This window comes from Capricornis sumatraensis, chromosome 1, assembly GCF_032405125.1.
Source record: "Capricornis sumatraensis isolate serow.1 chromosome 1, serow.2, whole genome shotgun sequence".
Classification (NCBI taxonomy): domain Eukaryota; kingdom Metazoa; phylum Chordata; class Mammalia; order Artiodactyla; family Bovidae; genus Capricornis; species Capricornis sumatraensis.
Genome location: NC_091069.1, coordinates 75,660,049 through 75,680,431, shown reverse-complemented (window position 1 = coordinate 75,680,431; position 20,383 = coordinate 75,660,049). Strand labels below are relative to the sequence as shown.

General features: G+C 38.5%; 2 protein-coding genes across 2 annotated transcripts in view; one reads left to right on the top strand and one right to left on the bottom strand.

The window, feature by feature from the left end:
• The window catches only part of GTF2A1L (general transcription factor IIA subunit 1 like), a 46,067-nt gene extending 34,849 nt beyond the window's left edge, over positions 1-11,218 (top strand). Inside the window, exon 9 of the mRNA XM_068963756.1 lies at positions 11,111-11,218. Coding sequence (XP_068819857.1) covers positions 11,111-11,218 — 108 coding nt within the window. The remainder of the gene's footprint in view (positions 1-11,110) is intronic.
• A 7,187-nt stretch (positions 11,219-18,405) lies between these two features.
• Positions 18,406-20,383, bottom strand: part of LHCGR (luteinizing hormone/choriogonadotropin receptor) — a 59,053-nt gene continuing 57,075 nt past the window's right edge. The window contains exon 11 of the mRNA XM_068974184.1: positions 18,406-19,558. Within this exon, the coding sequence (XP_068830285.1) occupies positions 18,406-19,558 (1,153 nt within the window). The remainder of the gene's footprint in view (positions 19,559-20,383) is intronic.

Below are 20,383 nucleotides of genomic sequence, written 5' to 3'. Positions count from 1 at the left end.
AAGTTCTTCTTTGTGTGTTTGGTAAAATATACAATAAGGAAAAGACAGTCTCTTCAGCAAGTAGTGCTGGGAAAGTCGGACAGTTGCATGTGTATCCGTGAAGTTAGAACACACCCTCACACCATATACAAAAGTAAATTCAAAATGGATTAAAGGCCTAAATATAAGATAAGACACCATTAAACTCCTAGAAGAGAACAGAGGCAAAGCATTCTCTGACATTAGTTTTCTTAGGTCAGTCTTCCAAGACAATAGAAATGGGGCCTAGTCAAACTTACAAGCTTTTGCACAGCAAAGGAAACCATAAATAAAATGAAAAGCTAAACAACAAGATCCTACTGTATAGGTCAGGGAACTGGTTTCAATATTCTGTCATAAAGCACAGTGGAAAAGAATATTTAAAAAAAAGTCTGTGTGTGCATAACTGAATCACTTTGCTGTACAGCAGAGATTGGCACAACATTGTAAATCTATACTTCAATAAAAATGTAAAATTAAGTAAAAAAAAAAAAAACTAACAAGGGCTTAATTTTCAGAATAACAAAACAGCTCATACAACTGAACAACAACAAAACAATGCAATCCAAAGATGGGCAGAAGACCTAAATAGATATTTCTCCAAAGAAGACATACAGATGGCAGCGAGGAACATGAAAAGATGATCAGCATCACTAATTAAATTAGAGAAATACAAATCAAAGCTATGGTGAGGTACCACCTCACACCAATCAGAATGACCATCATTAAAAAGTCTACAACTAACAATTGCTGGAGAGGATGTGGAGAAAAAAACCCTCCTACCCTGTTGGTGGGAATGTAAATTGGTATAGCCACTATGGAAGACAGTATGGCGGTTCCTCAAAAAACTAAAATTAGAGTTGCCATATGATTCAGCAATCCCACTCTTGGGCCCTTATCTGGACAAAACTAATTTGAAAAGATACATGCACCCCAGTGTTTATAGCAACACTGTTTACAACACAATAGCCCAGCACATGGAAACAAGCTAAATGTGCATCTACCAATGAATGGACAAAGAAGACGTGGTACATATGCACAGTGGAGTCTTACTCAGCCGTAAAAAGATGAAATAATGCCATTGGCAGCAGCATGGATGGACCCCAAGAGTGCCATACTGAGTGAAGTAAGTCAGAGAAAGAAATACCATATAACACCACTTATGTATGGAATCTAAAATACAACACAAATCAACAGACCTGTGAAATGAAAACAGACTCACAGATGCAGAGAGCAGACTTGTTGCCAAGGAGTGGGGGTAGTGGAGGGAAGGATTGGAAGTTTGGGATTAACAGAGATAGAATACTATACATAGGATGGATAAATGACAAGGTCCTATTGTATAGCACAGGGAACCATATTCAGTATCCTGTGACAAACTATAATGGGAAAGAATATGAAAATGAATATATATGTATGTGTGTATAAACTGAGTCACTTTGCTGTACAGAAGAAATTAGCACAGCACTGTAAATGAGCTATACTTCAGTAAAATTAAGAAAAAGAAAAAAGAATCATTGGGATCTAGTAATTAGCTGGATATGAGAGAGGGATTGACAAGGGAGAGTTGAAGATGCCTTATGCTGCTGCTGCTAAGTCGCTTCAGTCGTGTCCGACTCTGTGCGACCCCATAGACGGCAGCCCACCAGGCTCCCCCGTCCCTGGGATTCTCCAGGCAAGAACACCGGAGTGGGTTGCCATTTCCTTCTCCAATGCATGAAAGTGAAAAGTGAAAGTGAAGTCACTCAGTCGTGTCCGACTCTTAGTGACCCCATGGACTGCAGCCTACCAGGCTCCTCCATCCCTGGGATTTTCCAGGCAAGAGTACTGGAGTGGGGTGCCATTGCCTTCTCTGAAGATGCCCTATACACTTTACCTATTTAAAGTGTACAATTCAGTGATTTTTAGTATATTTATGGATATGTGTAACCATTGTTATCGTTGAGTTGCTCAGTTGTGTCTGACATTTTGTGACCCCATGGACTGTAGCACATCAGGCTTCCCTGTCCTTCACTGTCTCCAGAGTTTGCTAAAACTCATGTCCGTTGAGTCAGTGATGCCATCCAACCTTCTTATCCTCTGTCACCCCCTTCTCCTTCTGCCTTCAACCTTTTCCAGCATCAGGGTCTTATTCAGTGAATCAGCTCTTCGCATCAGGTGGTCAAAATATTGGAGCTTCAGCATCAGTCTTTCCAATAAATATTCAGGGTTGATTTCCTTTAGGATTGACTGGTTTGATCTTGCTGTCCAAGGGACTCTCAAGAGTTTTCTCTAGCACCACAGTTTGAAACTGTTAACACAGTCAATTTGAGAAACTTTTCATCACCTGAGAGAGAAAGCCTGTTCCCTTTAGTTCTCACTCCCATAACTGCTCCGTTTCTTCCCGTCCTCAGTAGTAAGGCACTGCTAATGTCACTGTAGATTTCCTCATTCTGGAGTTTTATATGAAAATAGTTTATAATAGGTGATATTTTATAACTCATTTCTCCTACCACACACAGTGTTTCAAGATTGATCCATACCATGGCTTGTGACAGTTCTTCATTCCTTCTGGTTGATGTGTATTGGTTCTTTGAATGGATATACCACAATTTGCTTATCCGTTCATCTGCTGAGTGACATTTGAATTTTTTCTAACTTTTGGCTATTATGAAGAATTTTGCTATAAATAGTCAAGTTTTTTTTTTTTTGTGAATATATATTTTCATTTCTCTTGGTATATACCTAGGAGTGGAATTCCTGGGTCATACAGTAATAATGTAAGGCACTATCAGACTATTTTCCAAGATGGCTGTACTGTTTTTTCATTCCTGTGAATAGTGTATGAGGGTTTAGATTGCTTCACATTCTCACTAACACTTGTTATCTGACTTTTTGATTCTAGCCATCCTAGTGAGTATAAAGTGGTGTCTTGTGGTTTTGAGTTTCATTTCCCTGATGACTAATGCATATTTACACCTTTCACTTTTTTTCAGTAACAATTTCAATATACTCAGGTCAAACAGAAGATGATATTTTGAATTGCTGTAAAAGTAAATCATTTTCTCTAAAAATAGGATCTTCTCTCCTATAACATTTTATATAGATAGAAAATGGCAATTTATATGCTAGTAAACATAAACATAAGAAGGAAAAGGTAATAGAAAAGGAACTGGTCTTGGTTTGAAACTGTTTAGATTCTTCTTCTTATAAATAGTATATTGCATTCTATAAACAGTGTGATGCCTTATATAAGGCATTAGATTATATTTGCATTCCATAGAGTCACAAATAGTTATCTAGACCATTATGGATATAGTATCCTCAGTGGTACTGCACTGTGGAAAATGGCTTGCAGTTAATTAACACAGTGCTTTATATTTTTCAAAGTATTTTTAAAAAATATTTATTTGTTTGTTTGAGGTATTAGTTGTGGCTTGCAGGATTTCTCTTCATCATGTGAGATCTTTCATGCATTGGAGAAGGAAATGGCAACCCACTCCAGTGTTCTTGCCTGGGGAATCCTAGGGACAGGGGAGCCTGGTGGGCTGCCGTCTATGGGGTCGCACAGAGTCGGACATGACTGAAGCGACTTAGCAGCAGCAGCAGCAGCATGGACTCAGTAGTTGTGGTACCAGGTTAGTTGCTCCGTGGCAGGTGTAATCTTAGCTCCCCTACCAAGGATTGAACCCATGTCCCCTCCACTGCAAGGTGGATTCTTAACCACTAGTCCACCAGGGAAGTCCCCAAAGTATTTTCTTATACACTGTCTTTTGCTTCTCGCAACAACCTGTGAGGCAGACAGAAAGAGTGGTGTTGGATATTTTGTGTTACCAGGTGGCACAGTGGTAAAGAGTGTTCCTGCCAGTGCAGAAGATGCAGATTTGATCCCTGGGTCAGGAAGATCCCCTGGAGTAGGAAATTGCAACTTGGTCCAGTATTCTTTCCTGAAGAATTCCATGGACAGAGGAGCCTGGCAGGCTGCTCAGTCCATGGAGTTGCAGAGTCAGACACGACTGAGGATGTTGCATGTTAGTAAATCTGGTTTTCTGAGGGCACTCTAACTAGTGGATATTTTAAGAACAATACAAAAGCAAGACATTGGGGAACTACGGAAAATTTTTTGAAAAGGAAGTGAGAAGGTCAGAAGATAGCTAGCAAAGAGAATGTATCTACAATCAAAGTGGGGTGGGAGAAACCACTGTTTCAGTGAATTTTTATGAAAGACTGACTTCCAAGTTCTGGTCACTAGTTGTCTTATTTGAAGAAGTATTGAATGTAACCAAACTCAAGTAAATTGAAAACTTCAGTAATAGTCTTGTAAGAGCTTTACTGCTTAGGGTGTTTTGAAGGCCAGTAGTATCAGTTCCCCTGGGAGAGTGTTAAAAAGAAGGAATTTTGAGTCTTATCCTAGAGTACTGGATCAAAAAGTGCATTTTAACAAGACTCCCAGGTGATTTTCATGTTCATTAAACTTTGAGAAGAGTTGGGGTTTTTGTTTGCTTTTCAGTATATTTTATCTGACTTTGATTATCATATGAGATTTAACTTTAAAATTTATAAGCTAACAGTCAAGGGAAAAACTTTGAGATGAAGATGTGCAGTGAAAAAGGGTTAAATGAAGGTCACTGATAAACATGCTGAGTGAAAGTTATGGACATACTATTTCCGAGGCAGAATGAACAAGATTAATATAAAGATTAAAATCATAAAGATATTATAGGGAAGATTAATGGTGAAATGAAACATTTTACTATAGTTAGGAGTGTTCTGTGCTATAAATAGGATACTATTAATAGTGGAATGTGAAACTATTTAAATATGTTCCATTTTCATTTAACAGTTTAGCTGACTTTGTCCCTTAGATGCTAGTATTACAGTGGGTAATTACTAGGTGTGTAGCACAGTATCTCTCTCTCTCTTTTGTTTTTTGAATAGATATTGCATACACATTATTAAAATATCTAAATACTATAAAAGGTATACCATCAGGACTCTGGTACCCAGTCCTTCACCATCTGGTCTTCCTACCAGTTGCTCCCTGTCACTGCCTTCAGTGCAAATAAGTAACCAGTTACATTAATTTCTTTATATATTTAGTCTCTTTATTCAAGTAGAGCCTAAAGGGGTAGGATCAGTTCAGTTCAGTCGCTCAGTTGTGTCCGACTCTTTGCGACCCCATGGATTGCAGCATGCCAGGCCTCCCTGTTCACTACCAACTCCCGGAGTTCACTCAGACTCATGTCCATCGAGTCAGTGATGCCATCCAGCCATCTCATCCTCGGTCGTCCCCTTCTCCTCCTGCCCCCAATCCCTCCCAGCATCAGAGTCTTTTCCAATGAGTCAACTCTTCGCATGAGGTGGCCAAAGTACTGGAGTTTCAGCTTTAGCATCAGTCCTTCCAAAGAACACCCAGGACTGATGTCCTTCAGAATGGACTGGTTGGATCTCCTTGCAGTCCAAGGGACTCTCAAGAGTCTTCTTCAACACCACAGTTCAAAAGCATCAATTCTTTGGCGCTCAGCTTTCTTCACAGTCCAACTCTCACATCTATACATGACCACTGGAAAAACCATAGCCTTGACTATAGACAAAACTATATTTTGCACCTTGTCTTTGAAGAGATTAACAATATATCTTAGAAATCTTTATCTGGATATTTTTATAACTGTGTAATATTCCATTGTAGAATTATTAAAACTTATTTAACTCATCTCTTATTTGAGCTATTTTTTAGTTGTTTGCTATTGAATGACCATGTACATAAAACATTTCATATGTGGGCAGTTTTATCTGTTAAATAAATCTCTATAAGTGGAATTACTGGGTTAAAGGGCAAATCTATTTGGTTAGATATTGCCAGAATGCTCTCCTGGAGGTTATTCCAGTATATATGCCTATTACAGAGTTTGAGAGTCCTCCTTTTTCTACAGCCTTGCCAATGGAATGTAATGAGACATTTGGATCTTTGTTATTATGAAAGGTGAAAAATGATACTTTGGTGACATTTTTAACTTTTTGTGTGTTATGAACCATTTATATTTAATTTTATGTGAACTGCTTGTTCATAACCTTTGTCTGTTTTATTTTTATTTATTTTTAATTGGAGGATAATTGCTTTACAATGTTGTGTTGGTTTCTGCTGTGCAACAATGTGAATCAGCCGTGAGTATACATGTATACCCTCCCTCTTGAGCCTCCCGTTCACCCCTTTTAGGTTGTCATAAAGCACTGAGCTGACCTCCCTGTGTTATACAGCAAATTCCCATTAGATATCTGTTTTACATATGGTAATGTATATATTTCAATGCTACTCTCTCAATTCGTCCCACCCTCTATGTTTTAAAAAATTAAATTATTAGTCAGTTTATTGATTCCTAAGAGTTCTGTATTATTTTGGGAGAGATTAGCTCTTGGTATGTGCAAAAATACTTTTTCCTCAGTTATTTGCTTTCAATGCTTTTTCTTCCATTCAAGCAGATGTTGAACTTGTCAACCTTTATTTTATTGGCTTCTGAATTTTGAGTCATGAATAGAAAGTTCTTTTTTACCTCAGGATTTTAAAGGGATTCACCCATGTTTTTCTTTAGTATTTCTTTGGTTTCTTTTAAAAAAGGTAAGTCTTGACTGATAGAGCCATTTTTCTTGGTGTGACAGGTGATTATAAATTTTTTCCCAGATAGCTACCCAGTTTTCTTAATATTGCTTATTGATAAGGCTATTTTGTCTCCACTTAAAAGAGAATGATTTCTTTATCATCTACTGAAGTTCAGTATTTTGAATTTACTTCTTGATTTTCTGTTTTGTCTCATTGGGTTGTCCATTAACCTCTGCTACATTGCTTTAATTGTTTTGAGGTTTTTAATATCTTTATTTTATTTTTTTTAATTTACTTATTTTAATTGGAGGCTAATTAGTTTACAATATTGTAGTGGTTTTTGCCATACATTGACATGAATCAGCTATGGGTGTACATGTGTTCCCCATCCTGAATCCCCTTCCCACCTCCCTCCCCATCCCATCCCTCAGGGTCTGGGATCCCAGTGCACCAGCCCTGAGCACCCTGTCTCATGCATCAAACCTGGACTGGTAATCTGTTTCACATATGATAATATACATGTTTCAGTGCTATTCTCTCAGATCATCCCACCCTTGCCTTCTGCCACAGAGTCCAAAAGACTGTTCTATACATCTGTGTCTTTTTTGCTGTCTTGCATATAGGGTCATCGTTACCATCTTTCTAAATTCCATATATATACATTGATACACTGTATTGGTGTTTTTCTTTCTAACTTCACTCTGTATTTCAGTATCTCCAGTTTCATCCACCTCATTAGAACTGATTCAAATGCATTCTTTTCAATGGCTGAGTAATATTCCATTGTGTATATGTACCACCGCTTTAATATCTTGTAGGGCTGGTATCTTTTCATCTTCTTTTCCAGAGTTTTGCTGGACATTCTTGTTTATTTCTCTATATTGACTTAAGAATCAGCTTCTCTGGTTAAAAAAACAAAAACCAAAAACCTGTTGATATTTTCACTGAGATCACATTAATAGAATTTGGTATTTCAGTAATATTAAGGAGGAGTGGGTTTCAGTTTAGGATGCGATGTCCAGGGGAGGCTTTACTGACAACGTGATAGGGTAAAGATCGAAAGAATGTAAGAGAATGAGCCATGAGGATATTTGGATATAATCATTTCAGACAGAGGGAGCAACAAATACGTAAGTCCTGAGGTGGAAGAATACCTGTGTGTTCCGGGAACAGTGAGGAGACCAGAGCATTAAGTGAGGGGAGGAACGTTAAGTGAGGGGAATGACCTTATAGGCCATTTTAAGGACTTTATTTTTGAGTGAGAAGTCATTGGAGAGTTTGAGCATAGAAATGATATCTGATTTATGTTTTAACAGGGCCACTCTGGCTACCATTTTTAGAGTAGACTTAGTGGGGGAGAGGGTGAAAATAGGGAAACTAGTTGTGGAGCGTATCAGCCCAGGTGAGAGGACGGTAGCTGAAACAAGAGTAATAGACATGGAGGAGGCGGAAATGGCTGGAATGTGAATATGGCTTGCAGGTGGAACTAGCATTTACTGACGGACCTGGATGTGAGGTGTGAGCAAGAAGGGTAAAGATTATCTCCAAGATTTCTTGTCTGAATGAGTGGCCATTCCCCACTGAGATGGGGAAGACTGTGAAGTTCAGGGGAGAATATATATCAGTGTCCTTGTTTTTAACTTGCTTGAGATGTTTATTGGACATTCAGGAAGATGTGTTGAAGCAGTTGAATGAGAATCAGTTTTAAGGGAGACGTGTGAGCTGGGGATATAAATTGCGGGAGTCATTAGTTGATATTTAAAACCATGAGATTAGATAAGATCACCAAGGGAGTGATATAAACAGGAAGAAGAGGCCTGGTACATTCTAAAAGTGAGGTGAGGGAGAGAAGGAGAAATCAGGACAGAAAACAAAGGAATGGTTAAAGAAATGGAATAGAAAGAAGTGGAAAACCAGGAACATTCTGGAAGCCAAATGAGGAAAATATTTCAAAAAGGAGAATGTATTTAATGGTGCCGGTAGTCAAGTATTGTAAAATGTATTCCTAACTAAGCTATGTCTTTTTTTGCTACAGAAAACAGACTCTTTCTTTATAACTGTTGCTTGTATGTGTGAAAGCTATGAATTTCTATATATTAATTTTGTACCAATACTGAATTCTTGTTTAGTCATTTTTAATTGATTATCTTAGATTTTTCAGATATCCGGTCATTGTGTCTGCAAATTTGTTTCATCTCTTTCAGTTTTTATATCTCTTCAGTTCAGTTCAGTTTAGTCGCTCAGTCGTGTCCAACTCTTTGCAACCCCATGAGTCACAGCACGCCAGACCTCCCTGTCCATCACCAACTCCCAGTGTTCACCCAGACTCACGTCCATCGAGTTGGTGATGCCATCCAGCCATCTCATCCTCTGTCATCCCCTTCTCCTCCTGCCCCCATCCATCTAATTATGCTGTCCAGTACCGGTTGTACTCTCCTTTTGTCTCCTGTATTGGCTAGTACCTCTAGAGTGAAAAGTTAGATAATTGTTTTCTTGTCTGTGTTCTGACTTGAGTGGGAATATTTTAAGGATTTTCCTCACTAAGCACTAAGTCACAGCTTCTGGGTTGAGGTAGGGGGGAGAGAGAGAAAGAGAGAGAGAGAGAGAGAGTATTTGTAGGACATAGTCTGTCTTAAAATGCTTGAGTTTTATCAAAAGCTTTTTCAACATCATTGGGGATGATTATATTATTTATCTCCTTAGGTCTAGTAATACAGGTTTTCATACTGATAAGTTCCTAATGTTGAACCATGGTTGCATTTCTAGAATAAATATAGAAAATAATTAATAAATATAGTCACTTGATAAAGGTAATGGGCAGAGTTGTTGCTGCTTCTGCTATTTTTGTTTTCCCAATATTGGTCAGATTTTATCATTTCTGTTAAGGATTCTGTTGTCATGGTTGTGTTCCCTGAGGCCAAAGATAAGTGCATATGAAAATTAGAGTCAAAACTCAGAGAAGAAATTTTCCATCATTAGGACATTTCCCCCCTCCCCACACAAATGGTGGATTTATCCTTTGTATTTTCCTGTGCCTCCCAAAATGCATCTGAATACTAGACACAGGGTTTTCTTCCTCAGTTTGACTATTTGCAGTCAACAACTAGGTTTAATTTTTACTCTTGATTTCAGATCATGTATTTCTAAGCTTTTTAAATAGTCACTTGTAATTTACCCAGAAATAACAATAATTGTATGATTTCTTACCTATTAAGTTGGTAGGATTTTCTAGTTTTTATTTTGTATCAGCCTGGTTTACTGAATCTAAAGAATAGCCAGTAGAATCTGACAGATTATAAGCTATATTTTCTGACCTTGCTCAGTGTGTTCTTTAGGACTATTGACTTTCTTCTTCAAAATGAAACACAACTATTTTTTTCATTCTTGATATTAACTGCATCCTCTCTATTCCTTTGCAGATATAGTGACCTCTGCTGTTCTTGAGCAATCCAGGCATGCCCCTCTCAGGACTTCTGTTCTCTATGCCTATAATGCTCTCTAGTCAGCATATTCTTTTTCAGTCTTTGCTCAGATGTTACCTCAAGCTCCCACTGATGCTTCTACTTAAAATTGTAATCCCATCTCTGTGTTTGTGATACTCTTTTCTCCTGATCTATTTTTCATAACACTTCCCAGGTGGTCCTAGTGGTAAAGAACCTGCTTGTCAATGCAGGAGACATAAGAGACATGGGTTCGATCCCTGGTCGGGAAGATCCCCAGGAGGAGGGCATGGCAACCCACTCCAATATTCTTGCCTGGAGAATCCCATGGACAGAGGGACCTGGCAGGCTACAGCCCATAGGGTCACAGAGAGTCAGATGCGACTGAAGCGGCTTAGCTTGCATGCACACTACTTTTTAATAGTCTATGGAGTTTATGGTTTTATCGGCTTTGTTTCTCCAATCCTTAGTAAAATGTAAACTCTTCAAAGACAGGAATTTTTCTCCTGTTCAAAAAAAAATTATTTATTTTCCTTTTTAAAAAAAACTAATAAATCTCTAGTGCTTAAAGCAATACCTGATACATAGGAGCTCAGCAAATATTTGCTGAATGAGTGAATAAACTATCCTAAAGAGATTTTATTTATAAAGAACTCCCTGGTGGTCCAGTACTTAAGAATTTGCCTTCCAATACAGGGGATGTGGGTTCTATCCCTGGTCAGGGAACTAAGATCCCATATGCTGTGGAGTAGCTAAGCCCACACATCTCAACTAGAGAACCCACATGCCACCACTGTTGAAACCCACATGCTCTGGAGCCTGCACAGCACAACTGCTAAGCCTGTGAGCCACAGCTGGAGAATTCCTGCATTGCAGCAGGGGATCCTGCATGCCACAATAAAGATCCTGCATGCCACAGCTAAGACCCAAGGCAACCAAATAAGTAAATAAATAAATATTTTTTAAAAAAGAACTCATATTTAGGGTCAGAATAATCCCATGGGATATGCAAAGGAATGTAAATAATCCTTTAACTTCTTACTTTGATTAATTTAGACTATTTTTCTCCCTCCAGATTCATCGAAGCAAGGACAAATGGAAATTCTATCTGAAAGATGGTGTTATGTGTTTTGGAGGGAGAGACTATGTATTTGCAAAAGCCATTGGTGATGCAGAGTGGTAAAACTTATGAGCTCAGTACATCATAAACATCAGAGGGACTATATCACATATTGTTCACTGTATGGAATTTAATAAAATTATAATTCAGATGCAGATACAAATATACAATGTTACATTTCTTTCATTTTATATTTCAAACTGTTTAACAGGTTTTTATTTTTTAATTATCTGTACCATTACAAAGCACAGATGTATTAGGTGTGATGTAGCATGAAGAAATTTCATATTTCTTAAATTCTGAAGTAAAATTTAAGTCAGACTCCAATTCCCCATCATGGCAAAGTCAGTATCAGTTATGAGACTGGGGCTGGTGTTCCTCCCACTGCTCAGCAAACCATGTTACAAAATATCCTGGAGAGTCTTGTGAGTACCTAGATATTCAGGAAGGCGTCTCTAGATAAAACTAGTCTACGTTTATCACTAACAGTACACTGATTGTGCAAGCCCAGATGGGTCCTTGGAGACAGATGCCTCAGTTGAGCCTGCACTAAAACATGAAAATCTTTGTTGATGCTAGGATCCCTAGAGCCAAGTATTAGCCTCTGGTTTATCTTGTGGCCAGACCATTCTTATTTGTACCTGATATTTCCCTGGGGAATTCTAGGGAGTGGGTTAGGTTCCCATTTTAATTCATAGAACTTTATATCTCTGTCTTCTTCCCTCATCTCTAATTTTTTTCTATTTTTCTTACAGTGGAAGACTCCTTTGCAAAGTCTTGTAACATCAAACATATTGTCTCTCTTCATTTCTCCTAATAGGGAATTCCCTCATTGAGTTTAGGCTTTCTAAATCAAAAGTCAAGAAGAGATGTTCTCTTTAGGAACCTTCTATTTTGGTGAGACAATCTCATTTGAAAACAGAAGACCTAGATAATTCTTAAAATCAGATAGCAGAAACAAAATAGCTCTCATTTTCTTAACACCAATGAAAACAGACCAAAATATTTCAGTGAACTATTCTGTAATATTCTCTTCCTTAGTAACACATTCAAATTCCTTAAAGGAAACTTTCCCCCATCATACTGGTTCTTTTAGTGGATGGAGTGTGTGTGTATGTGTGTGTGTGTGTGTGTGTTACTCAGTTGTGTCTAACTCTTTTCAAACCTATGGACTGCCATAGGTTTGGACATAGGAGACTGCCAGGCTCCTCTGTCCATGGGATTCTCCAGGCAAGAATACTGGAGTGGGTAGCCATTCTTCTCCAGGTGATCCTCCTGACTCAGGGATTGAACCCAAGCCTCCTGCATTGCAGGCAGATTCTTTACCATCTGAGCCACCAGAGAAACATGGTCTCTAAGTCTAGGATCCCTGCTTTTGGCCCTGAATAGTGTTCTCCGCTCAGGCTTCCCTTGTGACTCAGCTGGTAAAGAATCTGCCTGCAATGAGGGAAATCTGGGTTCGATCCCTGGGTTGGGAAGATCCCCTGGAGAAGGGAAAGGCTACCCACTCCAGTATTGTGGCCTGGAGAATTCCATGGACTCTATAGTCCATGAGGTCTCAAAGAGTTGGACACGACTGAGCGACTCTCACTTACTCACTAGTATTCTCCAGGGCAGTAATTCTTTAACAAAAAAGAAGTTCTGAGATGGAATGGGCAAAAAGCTCCTTGAGGATTAGATTCCTGCATCTGGCTGGTCACAGGGTGAATTCCCCATCTCTTTTTCAGGGCATCCCTCCTGAGTTTAAATTATTTCAGTGCTTGTTCTGTTCTACCCAAGTGACTCAGCTACTGTTAGGTCTTTTGAGATATTTGGGTAAATCTCATCTGGACCGTGGATGACATGAGTGAGACACTGTCTTTGGGCTCAAGTTGGCAGCTGCATGAGGATTCAGTTAGTACTAGTTGGGTGGGCTGGCTGGTGCCTTCTTCGTGCTCAGGCTCACTGTCCTTTTCACCACCACCTCTGCTGTTTCACATCCTGCTCTGGCTCCTGAGAACTTCCAGGAGCTATGGATTCTTCACGGAGGTTTCCTACCAAGAAATGTTCATCTTTTCCCTTCATGGATGTTACCCACCAGGAAATGTTCCTCTTCTCTACATGGAAGGCAGAAAGAGGGCACTTATCCTCTGTGTCATTTCTGAAATGTACTCCCCCACCCACACCCAGTGTTGAGGAGGACACTTTCTAGACTTCAGGTGCTCTCAGTCACCCTGTATTAAGTGCTGAATTTATCGACAAGGTGTGTTCACCTGGAAATTGGGCTTTAATGTGTTGCTTTAAGTGTTTGGGAGAGATGATAATAGTTGTTTCTAAAATTCCTTTCCTCTTTTCCGTGGTGAATTTTAAATTCTTACTTTGCTTCAGTGATTTTTAAAAAAATTATATTACAAATACTATGTTGTCCTCTTTATTTATGGGGTTCATTTTATCAGAGAAAAAGGTCATTGTCTCATTTGTGTCTTTCCATGCCCTCATGCCTCTTATTCTTTAAAAATGTAAAAACATCCATTTAAAATAGACTTAGCACAAAACGAAACAAGCTCCATAATGATTACCTTTGCACAATAGTGTAAATGATGATAGTTTGGGTGGTGAATGCACAGAGAACTAAGAGTCCCCAAATTATTGTGGATCTAGGTGCCCTTTTATCAGTCTCAAATAGTACTAGAAAAGAGTCCTGAGTCTTGAAAAGTCGTGTAAATTAATGGTTTAAAAGTTATTTTGGCCAGTGCCACACTAAGAAATGGGCTCCCCTGGTGGCTCAGATGGTAAAGAATCCGCCTGCAATGCAGGAGACTGGGTTTGGTCTCTGGGTTGGGAAGATCCCCTGGACGAGTGCATGGCAACCCACTCCAGTATTCCTGCCTGGAGAATCCCCATGGACAGAGGAGCCTGGTGGGCCACGGTCCATGGGGTTGCAAAGAGTTGGACACGGCTTTGAGTGACTAAGCGCCCACTAAGAAGTAAACTTTAGCAACTAGTGTGTGTTTGCATGTACATAGATACATATAGCACAAATAAAAGTATCAGAAAATCATATTTGCTTTTAACATGATGGCCTCCTATATTGGATTCTATTCTGTTCATTAGAAAAAAATTTTTGATGGTATTGGCCCTATAAGTTGGTTTCACTACCTACTGATGAGTCATATTAAAAAAATTTTTTTTAACCCATTTGTTAAAATGAAACATATTAATCTATTTTGAAAGAGAAGATTATTCTCTAAGTCCTATAAGTTGTGAGTGTATCTGGGACTTGGCTTTAATATGGTATTGCATAGGAACCTCTTTATCATGTCCAAGCTTAATATTTCTTGTTGCACATTTTAACAAAATGTCATAAAGTGGGTTACATGTTCTTGTAAATACCATCCTACACCCTTTTATAGATGGTGAATATGTCCCTAGTAAAGAGGTTACAGTTTATTGTGTTATGTGAAATCCACGTATCATGTATAGCAATTCCTAACCCAGACTTTTTCTCATGTATGCATCCCATAGGGCTTTTTTTTTTTTTTACATACTTTCCACCTTTCCCTGTCGACTGCGAAGATCTTGAGTTTGTATAGTTAGTCTCTTAGGGACTGACCAGCTGACCTTGCCTGGATTACCTTCTTTACCTGTTTCATTCAATGTGCTATAATATGTGTAAAAAAGTCATCTGTATAGCTCAGACTTCATAGGGCAATGAGATGCCAGTTCTGGCTGAGGAACTCAGTTGAAGTCATTTAAGTTGTGTAGCAAAACTAGTAACTTTAGAATGAATAGCAGTGGTTAAATGGGTGGTGAGTAGGGGAATTTAGGGGGGGAATTTATTTTGACTTTTGTTAGCAGGTTAATACAGTGCCGTTTGTCTGTAAATATACTCTGAGCTAGTTGGAAATTTTATAATTTGTAACTAGAAAGCTAAATTATAAACAGCTCCTGGTAGTAACTCTTAGGAAGTAACTTGATATTAATAAAAATGTACATTATGAAACAACATTTTCCAGTTGTGAACATGTTTATTGAAATCTTCGTGGCATAAAGATTCTTAATTTGCATGTGAACTTAGTACATTTTTGAAAAACTAAAACCAGGCCCTTTATCACAAATGTTTTGACTTTTGGACAAAATGCCTTTTAAAAATATTTTGTAAGTTTAGATGAATTACTCCAAATTGATTACATCTTTTTAGTCATTCTGCAGCGTACATCAAACATGGTAATAAAAAAAATGCAAGATAGAAATATAAATTTCTTGAGCATTTGATGTTTTATGTATGAGAGATTATGTAGATTAGGAACATACACTTTCTATGAGACCATCTTGTAAGGAAAATGCTCCTTAACAAGGATTTTTTTCTTTTAAGGATTGTTTTATATTTCAGTTATGCAAGTGAACCAGCTAAAAATATTAATTGCCTTACATGTAAGACTAGGATAGATATAGTGGGAGAAACAAAGAAGTAGGTGAGAAATTACCAAAGGAATTTATAGTGTGTGTGAAATAAGAGATATACATGTAAGATGATAATACCATCAGTGCAGAACAAAAAACAAGTGATACAGATGATAGGTGCTAAAGAAGCTTAAAGAGAGAAACCATTGTGGATTACATATTTATTATTTATTCCCTGCTCTATTTGAAGTAAAGACAGTGTCTTGACTTTAGTGGATTGGGGAGGGAATTTTTAATTTTTGGTAGGTATATAATAAGATGAGATAGGACTTTAGGAAGGTTAATCAGTGGTGGAAGAACTTTTATTTGGAATAAAAGTTATGACCAACCTAGACAGCATGTTAAAAGGCAGAGACGTTACTTTGCCAAGAAAGGTCCATCTAGTCAAAGCTTTGGTTTTTCCAGTAGTCATGTGTGGATGTGAGAGTTGGACTATAAAGAAAGCTGAGTGCCGAAGAATTGATGCTTTTGAACTGTGGTGTATAAAGAAAGCTGAGGACTGAAGAATTGATGCTTTTGAACTGTGGAGAAGACTCTTGAGAGTCCCTTGGACAGCAAGGAGATCCAAGGAGTCCTTCCTAAAGGAAATCAGTCTTGAATATTCATTGGAAGGACTGATGCTGACGCTAAAACTCCAATACTTTGGCCACCTGATGAGAAGAACTGACTCATTGGAAAAGACCCTGATGCTGGGAAAGATTGAAGGCAGGAGGAAAAGGGGACAACAGAGGATGAGATGGTTGGATGGCATCACCGACTCAATGAACATGAGTTTGAGTGAACTTCAGGAGTTGGTGATGGACAGGGAAGCCTGTCCATGAGATGCTGCAGTCCATGGGGTCGCAAGGAGTTGGGCACAACTGAGCGACTGAACTGAAGTAAACCGAGTCAGTGGTGGTGGGTTGTGCGTATGGCCATAGGAAAGGTTAGATACGAATAAAAATGAGGGAGGAGTAGAAATACTCTCGAGGTAAGAGGAAATGGCCTGAGATGCGTGGAAGACAATTTGAAGGGAATAACTGATGAATGAAAGGATGTGAGGATGAGGAAGATAGTACACTATGACTCTGTGTGTTAAAACTTAAATTATAATGTAGAAAGTAAAGATCAGTATTTGTGGGAAAGGCTGTAAAAGTTGTTTTCAGAGTATAGGTGCAAGTAAGGCTAAAACAATAAAGGTATAATTCATAATTTAAAGTTTATAAGGATATATTTTATTTTTTCTTTCTGCTGTTTTGCTTGCTTAGTTGTTTTGGTTCTGTGATTTATTATCAATCAAAAAGTTTATTGTGTGTGTGTGTGTATATAGCAACATGACTAATTAGCATTCTTTCATCATTGAGACAAATTCTAGAACACTTGCTTACAAGAGAGAGAACGGCATCTGAATAAAGACAAGCAACTAGTTGTGGAGTAGAAATATGAAATTTCAGGAATATGAAAAACATTATAGAAAAGAGATATTTTATAAAGTTTATACTTTTTTATAATCTACTTTGAAATACTTTGCAAAATGGCATAATGATTGAAAGGAGACTAAATGTGTGGAGAGTCTAGTTGTGACTTTACATTTATTTAAGAAATGCCAAAGAAGAGCAAAAAACTGAAAATAAACCAGATATCCATTGATAAGAAAACAGAAAACAGTTATATTCATACAAGTGGATACTATTCAGCACTGAAAAGGAATGGACTATTGATTCAAGCAGCAGCAGCAGCGATGAATAGCAAAAACACTGTGTTGAGTCAAAGAGCTTTATACAGAAGAAAATTAATGTATGATTCTATTTATATGAAACTCTGGAGCAGACAAAAACTCGTCTCTTAGGAAAAAAATCATAACCACTATTATCCTGGGCTTCCCAGATGGTGGTAGTGGTAAAGAACCCTCCTGTTGATGCAGGAGACACAAGAGCCTCTGGAGGAGGACATGGTAACCCACGCCAGTATTCTTGCCTGGAGAATTTCATGGACAGAAGAGCCTGTAGGGCTACAGTCCGTGGGGTTCCTACCCACAAGGAGTTTACAGTCTACTATTTAATGCTTCATTGCTCTTTAGAGACTAAACGCCAGACCAACAGGATGAAATATGCCTTTAGATGCTTACTTTACATTAATTTTAAATAGCATAATTTAAAATTTTAACAATCATTAAATCTAGAATCTAGATATGGGATAAATAAATGTCTTGGACAGTACTGTCCAATAGAAATTTCTGTGATGATGAAACTGTTCTGTATATGTGTTGTTCAATATAGTAAGCACGGGTCATATATGGGTATTGAGCACTTGAAATGTGCCTAGTGCAATTGAGAAGACACATTTTTAATTTAGCTTAATTTAGCTGCATGTGTCTGGTGGGTACCAGATTGGACAGTGCATCTCCAGAGTCTATATTTCTCAAACTGTCTGAGGAAAAGGACTAGTTATTTCAAATTTCAAGTCTCTTATGGACTAATATTTTTGTAAAAATGCAATAAAAATTACTGCAAGGATGAAGTGAAAAAAATTACAGTCATGCAAAACACCATCTCATTTTTGAAATAGTAGATACAGCAGACATAAAACTAATCTGTCAAAATTGCTGTAAGAGTTTCTAAACACTCTGTATTATCATGTGCCAGTGACAAATAGTTTTTAGACCGCCTGTGGTCATGGACCACATTTTGAGCTAGGTAGAGCCTTTTTTTTGCCTGATGTGCCTAACACATAATTTCCTGAAACCAACTCTTTGTTGATATTACTGGTAGAGATAATTTTTTTACATATTTAAGTATAATTCAGTAATGTGGTTACTGATACCACAGTTAACACTCCTTGCAGCAAGTCTTGTCCAGGACAGCTGAATATTGACATTGTAATGTAGTCAACTTGAAGGTGGACCGGGAGGGCTTATTTGATCCAGTGAAGCCATTTTTGCAGTTGGAGATATAAGCTGAAAAATCCTTCCTCCTATAAAGTTCAGCTCGATATTTACAGCAGCCAAATTTGCTCAGCAACAGAAAGAAATCCCTTCGGAATGCCTTCGTGAAAATTGCATACAGAAACGGATTGGCGCATGAATTGACAGGATAAAAGAGAACCAGTAGAACCTTTGAGTTGGTTACTGTAATAAGGGGCACTTTGAAGGCAGCTGAGATGGCAAAGAAAGAGATTGGTGCCATGCAGGTGAAATCGGTGAAGATGAGGACTGCCATTTTCTTAGCAATCTTTGTATCTTTGTTGGTAGCCATCAGCTCTGGATTTTGAACTGCAAAATAAATTTTTATGTAGCAAGCACAAATGATGATGAAGGCCATCACGTTGAGAATCAGGATGGTTAAGATGTAGACCTGTGAGAGAGTGGTTTCCACATCCATGGGGAGGCAAATGCTGACCTTCATGTAACTGCTGACACCCACAAGAGGCAGCATGGCGATGAGAGTAGAAAAGAGCCATCCTCCGAGCATGACTGGGATGGCGTGTTTCAGCCGCAGCTTTTGGTCCGGTTGAATAGCATAGGTGATAGTGTGCCATCTTTCCAGTGTGATGACTGTGAGGGTGTAGACAGAGAGTTCACTTGCAAAAACAGTGAAAAAGCCAGCCGCACTGCATCCACTCCCTGTCTGCCAGTCTATGGCATGGTTATAATACTGGCCTTTGGTTTGGGCATCAACTGAGGCAATGAGTAGCAGGTAGAGCCCCATGCAAAAGTCTGCAAAGGAGAGATTGCACATGAGAAAGCGGGGCACTGTCAGTTTATAACGACTGGTCAGGAGAACAAAGAGGACAGTCACATTTCCCGTGATGGCTAGGATATTAATCAGCCAAATCAGGACTCTAAGGAAGTCATAGCCCATAATGTCTTCACAGGGATTGAAAGCATCTGGTTCAGGAGCACATTGGAGTATCTTGGGTAAGCAGAAACCATAGTCATAATCCCAGCCACTCAGTTCACTCTCAGCAAAGATGGCGGAATAACTGTAAGAAGAATATTGTGACTCAGTGTAAACTTACGAGATTTCCTGTGATTCTGGGTATTGAAAAAAATTAAGAAATCGTCCCTAGTGGTTTTTTGTTTTCTTTTTTTAAGGAGAGCAGACTAAAGGAAACAAAGTCAAAACAGCCTCAATCTTATATTTATTTGTTATCTGAGAACTCTGAATTGGCATAGGAGTTCCTTCAGAAGGGAATGAAAAGCCATTTAGATTTTTTTTTTTTTAATGCAGATTTTACACAGTGATGCAAGGGTTTAATGAAGCTGTTTACAGAGCATTCTTTTCTTTGGAAAACAAATTTAGAGACATAATCTATGCTTGCTCAATCTAAAAAAACTTTCTTGACATTTTCTTAGCTATTTATCTCCTTTAGTTGCTAACCAAACTGCTATCAAGCTGTTTGTCTGCAGTAGAACATAAATGGGATTGGAAGGCTCACACTGTTGAAGACTATCAGCTTTGGGAGGACATGCTGAAGTCCTTGGCTAATCAAGTAGCCCAGTTGAGAAATGGAACCAAGGTTAGGTTACTCAGAAGAAATTTAGGAGCAGAGGAAGAACAGAGTCACGAACAATAGAAAGAAATGGTTGAAAATAGACAATTCTTAGGATCTGAGTCGGATTCAGAGAGTGGACTGACTGAAGAGGGACTGTGTCCCTAGTGAAGGAGTGGTCCCACTCCGGCACTCCCTTTCTCCCAACCCCACTGCCACTGCTTTAGTTAGATTTTCATTCTTTCTAATGGGACAGTACATTAGTTTTCTTCTTGGCATCCTTCCCCCAATTTTAGCCCTCTCCTAGTCCATCTG